Source organism: Acanthisitta chloris, unplaced genomic scaffold (assembly GCF_000695815.1).
Source record: "Acanthisitta chloris isolate BGI_N310 unplaced genomic scaffold, ASM69581v1 scaffold44876, whole genome shotgun sequence".
NCBI lineage: Eukaryota > Metazoa > Chordata > Aves > Passeriformes > Acanthisittidae > Acanthisitta > Acanthisitta chloris.
In genome coordinates this window covers 1-6,483 of record NW_008677337.1, presented here as the reverse complement: position 1 = coordinate 6,483, position 6,483 = coordinate 1, and the positions used below count along the sequence as shown (strand labels likewise).

General features: G+C 51.1%; 1 protein-coding gene across 1 annotated transcript; it reads right to left on the bottom strand.

Moving 5' to 3' along the window:
• Nucleotides 1–1,399: 1,399 nt before the first annotated feature.
• On the bottom strand, nucleotides 1,400–5,242 carry FOXN4 (forkhead box N4). The gene is made up of 7 exons (XM_009076447.1): nucleotides 5,130–5,242; nucleotides 4,929–5,045; nucleotides 4,375–4,502; nucleotides 3,664–3,760; nucleotides 3,369–3,576; nucleotides 2,299–2,676; nucleotides 1,400–1,660 (listed from the first exon to the last, which is right to left on the bottom strand). The coding sequence occupies exons 1-7, from the start codon at nucleotides 5,226–5,228 to the stop codon at nucleotides 1,410–1,412; spliced, it is 1,278 nt and encodes a 425-aa protein (XP_009074695.1). The 5' UTR covers nucleotides 5,229–5,242; the 3' UTR covers nucleotides 1,400–1,409.
• Nucleotides 5,243–6,483: the final 1,241 nt, after the last annotated feature.

Sequence of the window (6,483 nt, the reverse complement as noted above, 5' to 3'; positions counted from 1 at the left end):
CTCCAGGATCCTGCACCCTCCAGGTTTAGCCATGGGTGGGTATGTGGGAGAGAGAAACCTCTGAGCACCTGGATCCAACACCAGGAAACTCTATTGATGCACAGGAACAGACAAAACCCCAAGATATAAATATCACTTCGTGGTCACAGAGGTATAAGTAGATTAAATGCTCAATTCCAACTGATTTTGAGATGCTTCATCCCAGGGTTTTGTTTTTTTTTTTGCAGTGGATGTTACCAAGGACAGAGCAGGGCTTGGAAATCTAAACAAAGCTACATTGGAATCAGTTTTTCTTGGTTAATTAGGGAAGACTTTCTCTGAACAACGGTACAGCGACAATATTTGGTCTGTGAGTTCTTTACAAAAACAGGAGTTTCACAGTATCAAAAGTGCTTCATTAGCAAAATGTGGTGTAAAACCAGCAGTTCGGGGGTTGTGTTTCTGACAGTGACTCCTCGAGGGGCTGGAGCAGGTTACTGCAGCCTTGGGACCCTCCAGCAGGGCTTGGCTCACGTCATTCTTCTCTTCATAGCAATAAATATAAATAAATTTACAAACAGCAACACTGCCTAGCACAAGAACAGACAGAAGCACAATACACAAGGCTAGAAACCAAACTAGTTTCTTTCAAAACTCCTAAAAAATAGGCTTAGCTCCTAAAATCTTCTAACCAGTGACAAGTTTAACAGTTCAGCAGTGACAGTTCCTGCAGGGCTGAGGACTTTGTCTTTAAGCCTAGACACAACAGTTCTGCTCTGGGTTTGAGTGCTCACTTTCAGTACTTTTTTGCTCCTTTTTTTTTTCCTACCTCCTAACAATAAATTAACAATAGTTAATGTCAGGAAAGGGTTAGTGGTGCAAATGTCTCCAGGGCTGTGTGTGGTCTTTGTGCACATGAGGACAAACTCTGTCCTCATGGCAACAGTCATTTGGCAAATTCAGGAAGAAATGATACACGTGGTTCTTGATCCATTTTGGGCTCCAACTTGGTGCTGAGCAGCTCATTACCTTGTGTTGAAAGTGGTGACCAAAGAGCTACACCAGAACATAGTGTAGGTTAAATATATCCTAGCTGGGTTATTCCCAGCTCCATTCCAGTGAATGTTCCTACTGCTTGATGCCTTCCAGCTCTTTCTGCAGAGCTCCCCAGCCTGGCAACACAAGTGTCCATGCCCCTTCCTTGTTCTTGCCATGGGAGAAAGTGGTTGTACCAGTCACAGCTTAATTTATTTCAGCCTCACAGGCTGTCAATAGCCAACATGTCCCATGTGTCTGCAGGAGAAGCTCTTACTGCTGTCAGGTTGGACTCTACCCCTTGGGAGGAACCTGTGGGCTGGTGCAAAGCTCAGAGTAGAGGGTGTCAGGTTGGACTCTACCCCTTGGGAGGAACCCGTGGGCTGGTGCAAAGCTCAGAGCAGAGGAATGGGTTTGTTGCCTTGGGGATTCATGTACTGAGCAGCTGCCACGTTGTCCAGGGTGGTGTAGGTGGTGTAGAGACCAGTGACCTGCAAGTCTGAGAAGGAGTGGTCACTGCCACTGGACACTGGGGTGAGGCCAGGGGTGCCCAGGTCACAGTCTGAGAGGTGCAGAGGGGAGTTGTTGAAGGCACCCAGGGTGTCAAGGCTGAAGCTTTCATCTTTCATCTCCTCCCATATGTTACCTGGAACAGATTCCATGCTGGTCACAGCAACACATCCCACACAGCTCTGTGCAGGGGTCAGTCTGCCACTGAAGGGCTTACCCCCTGCTTTGGGTGTCTGTCCCCCATAAATCCTCTGGTTCCACACCTTTCCAGGCAGCACCTCTCTACCTGTGCTAACCAGGGACTCAGGGGGCACACCAGGCCTTGCCACAAGCCAGGGAAGTTCTCCCTGCACAGAAGGGGAACACCAAGGCAGAGCTCTGGTTTCCTGTGAGATGTGGTGTCCCAGCTCACAGAATTTCAAGGGTTGGAATGGCCCTTAGAGCCCCCACCCAGTCCCAACCCCCTGCCCTGGGCAGGGACACCTCCCCACTAGACCAGGTTGCTCAAAGATTCATCCAACCTGGCTCCAGCTGGTTGGACATCCCTGCTTAGGTCTTCTGCACTTGGGCCATGAAGGTGGTTTGCTGTTCTACCTGGCACAGGGACAAAAGCCACTGAGGAACCCCAGGGGAGTCACACTGCACCCAGCCCCAATTCTTAGCCCAGTCCCATCCCACCCCAAACATCCAGCTGAGGACCTTGGGGTGTCTGTTCAGTGACTACACAACCCCACAACCCATTCCCTGCCCTCCCCCGGTGCCTCCTCCCCATACCTTGCAATGCAAAATCCATAATGCTTGGGTCCAGAGCATCCACCTCGGTGTTCATGTCTGCTGTGACATTGATGAAGTCTGGAGGAGCACGTCCCAGGGGGTGAGGGGGCACGGGGCTGTGGCTCAGGTCGGGCAGGGTGTGCAGAGGAGGTGTCTGTGCAGGTGCAGGGGAGTTGGGGGCGATGCGAGCCTGGGCCTGGAGCTGGTGGTGCAGGGACTGCAGGGACAGTGTCATGATGGGCTGAGGCTGCAGCTGGGACAGGGACATCCTGCCCTGGGCTGTGCCCATGTGGCTCAGGGTGGGCCCCTCAGGCTCTGTGTGCTTGCTGGGTCTCCTGCAGCTCTCGGGTCTGTCCGTGATCAGCTTGTCCAGCTCCTCTGCACAACCAGTGCCCATTCCCAGGGAGGAAAAGAGACAGGTTAAACCCTTGGTTGGAGCAGGGGATGGTCAAAGTGTTTCACAGGTGAGCACAGCCAGATGCTTCTGCCACAGGAGTGAGGAAGCAGTGACTGTCACTGTGGGAGATGCAGCACAGAAGACTCTGCAGGGAGCAAAGAAATGCCAACAAATTCCCTGCCCTTAGCCCTTACCCTAGGCCACTTCCATGGCTACCTCGAAGGAATGATCTAAAGAAATGAGCTACAGAAATGATCATGATAGAGCATCCAAGCCACCCCCAGTGGCAGATGAGCCACAGGTGCAGAACTAAGTGTCCTCAGTAGGTCTTTGCTCATAAGGACACACTGAATTCTGCTTGTCTCTCATAAAAGATTCAAACAAGACACTCCTGACAGTTTCAGTGGCACTTAGGCTTTTAAGCAAAGGAGAATGTAATTTACCACTGGTTATATGTTACCAATTTTACAGCAAAAACTCCATTGATTTGGGCAATACTGAACTCCTGAAAACCTCAAAAACCTGTGCCATTACAAAGCAGAGTGAGAAAGTGTTGCTGAAGAGAGAGTTTTGCAGAGCAGCAGGTAAAACCCACTATAAATCACAACCCTGGAGGCAGAGAAGTCCTCAGGGAAGGCTGTGGATGTGAGGGATGGGGTGAGATAAGCCCTACCTGGGTTGGCCATGCTCCTGTGAATGGCAGCCAAGTCCTTCCTCTTCCACTTCTGCATCTCCTCTTCCATCTTGTCGATCTTGGCAGGGTTGAGTGCCCACAGACAACCCTTGCGAGAGGTCCCGCTCAGCTTGTTCTCCACCTTCTCAAAGCACTTGTTGAGGGACAGGTTGTGGCGCACAGAGTTCTTCCAGCCATCAGGGGCTGTCTGAAAGGTGCACGAGGGTGTTAGTGACACCAGCCAGCAGCAAAGTGCTTGTGATGTTGCCCTTCCACCCTTCAGCTCTGCATGTACCTTGAAGTAGGGGAAGTGCTCCTTCATGAAGCTGTAGATCTCGCTCACAGGGAGACTCCCAGTCTTGCTGTTCTTCAGGGCCATGGCAATCAGGCAGCTGTGGGACAGGGGATGCAGCAAATAACTCAGTCATTGTGGAATGAGTTGGGTTGGGTTGGAAGGACCTTAAAGATAATCTCAACTCCATGGGCTGGGACACCTTCCACTAGTCCAGGTTGCTCCAACCTGGCCTGGAACACTCGCAGGGATGGAGCAGCCACAGCTGCTCTGGGCAACCTGTGCCAGTGCCTCAGCACCTCACAGAGAGGAATTCCTTCCCAATATCTAATCTAACTCTCCCCTCTGTCAGTTTAAAGCCATTCCCCCTTGTCCTGTCACTCCAGGCTCTCTTCTGCTCCAGCAACCTCAGCCCCATCTCTCTAGTCCCAACCAGCTGCTGACCTTGAGATTACAGTTTCCAAGAGCTCTGAAGTCACTCTGTGACCCTCAGATCTCACTCTTCTCTGCTATTCCTCCACCTTTACACTGACATCCAGGAACTAGTTTGCTTGTTCACTCCTGCTGCTCTTCAGAGGCTTCCCCAGCACTCCTGGGTGGGTGGTGGGATATTTGCTCCCTCAAAAGGAACCAAACACTCCCATGGTGCCACCCCTGCAGTGTCCCAGTCCTCCAGGGCAGGCTGCAGGCAACGTGCTGTCTCTCCCCACTCACCTGTAGGAATAGATGGGCTTGGGGTAATGCTTTGGGTGCAGCTCCTGGGCAGAGTGAGGAGTCAGGCGAGGCTGGGAGAAGTGTGGCTGAGCCCCATAGGATGAGTTGTACATTGCTCCTGGGTTACACTGTGTGCAGAAGGAAGAGAAGGAAGATGTTACATGGGAAATGTCCCTGGAGGTGTAGGGTTAGGGATATTGTGTTCTTTTTTTCAAATGAGTTCTAGATCATAGAGTTTTAGGGGTTGGGATGGAGCTTAGAGATCATCCAGCCCCAACTCCTGCCCTGGGCAGGGACACCTCCCACCAGAGCAGGTTGCTCAAGGCTCATCCAACCTGGCTGTGAACACTGCCAGGGCTGGGGCAGCCACAGCCTCCCTGGGCAACCTGGGACAGTGTCTCACCACCCTCACAGGCAAAACTTCTGCCCAAGATCTAACCAAAATTTCCCCTCCTTCAATTTGAATCTGTTCCCCTTTACCCTGTCACTGCATAGATGTTCATAGATATGAACTTGGCAGGTATTTCAAGACACAAACAAGCAACTAACAGTACCTGTTGGGTGTTCTGGGCTAGGGCAAAGACCTGCTGTGAGTGAGGAGGAGGAGGAAAGAGCTGTTGCTGTGTCTGGAGAGCAGGAGGTGGCTGCCCACCCACGGCAAACTGGCTCATCTGTGAGAGAGACACAACATACTCCTGAGTTACCAACAGCCTTTCCCAAGAGCTGTGGCAATAACCATCGAGTCCTGCTCTTACATTGGCTCCATGTGTTGAAAGAGAGTTGAGTCCCAGGATTCCCTGTGGCAGACTGGCCTGGACATGGATCATGGCTCCAGGAGCTCCTGTGGAGTGCATGGGGTTGGCCACGGGACCTGGTTGGGAGAGAGCAGAGGTAAGGGATGCTCACATGGAAGTGCACTTGAGAAAAGAGAGCTGACACTGATGTTTAATAGATGGAGCTGAACACAGTTAAGCTCTGGAGTGGATAATCACACCTCTCTGCCTTCCCATCCCAAAGGAACCAGGAGCATTTCACAGGCTGCAGAGATGACATCAGCTGCTTCCCAAACTCGTTATGCAGGGAATGAAAGGTGCCAGCTGTTTAACAGTCCCTGGTGGTGTTACAGCCACGGCTTCTTACAAAAGAAAAACAACATATTCAGCATGATGTGTACTCCAGCAGGATTTGTGCTCTAAAGCAAGAGGGATGACACTCTGAGCTCTCAGCAGAACGCTGCAGGGAACAAGTGTGTTTACCTAAAGGCTCTTCACAAAGGAGAGAAAGGAGCTCAATGAAGCTCTAAGTCTGTATGAAGCAAAGAGGTGTGAGGCAAATAAGGTGCTCTGGGTTTTATCAATGTTGAAACAAACAAGAAAGACTAATCACCTAATTCCAAAGCTGCTGAGAACCTTTGAAACTCAAGTCTTAGATACCTCAGCCTGAGTTCATGCAACAAGGCCCCAGCAACTGCACTGAGCAGAAATGCCCATGGGACCAGGAGTCTGTGGTCGGTGTTGGGGTTCTCTATGTCTTGGATCAGAGTCTGTGGTCAGTGTTGGGGTTCTCTGTGTCTTGGATCAGAGTCTGTGGTCAGTGTTGGGGTTCTCTGTGTCTTGGATCAGAGTCTGTGGTCAGTGTTGGGGTTCTCTGTGTCTTGGATCAGAGTCTGTGGTCAGTGTTGGGGTTCTCTGTGTCTTGGATCAGAGTCTGTGGTCAGTGTTGGGGTTCTCTGTGTCTTGGATCAGAGTCTGTGGTCAGTGTTGGGGTTCTCTATGTCTTGGATCAGAGTCTGTGGTCAGTTTTGGGGCTCTACCTCTTGGATCAAAGTCTGTGGTCAGTTTTGGGGCTCTACCTCTTGGATCAGAGTCTGTGGTCAGTTTTGGGGCTCTACCTCTTGGATCAGAGTCTGTGGTCAGTTTTGGGGCTCTACCTCTTGGATCAAAGTCTGTGGTCAGTTTTGGGGCTCTACCTCTTGGATCAAAGTCTGTGGTCAGTGCTGGGGCTCTACCTCTTGGATCAGAGTCTGTGGTCAGTTTTGGGGCTCTACCTCTTGATTCAAAGTCTGTGGTCAGTGCTGAGGCTCTCTACCTCTTGGATCAAAGTCTGTGG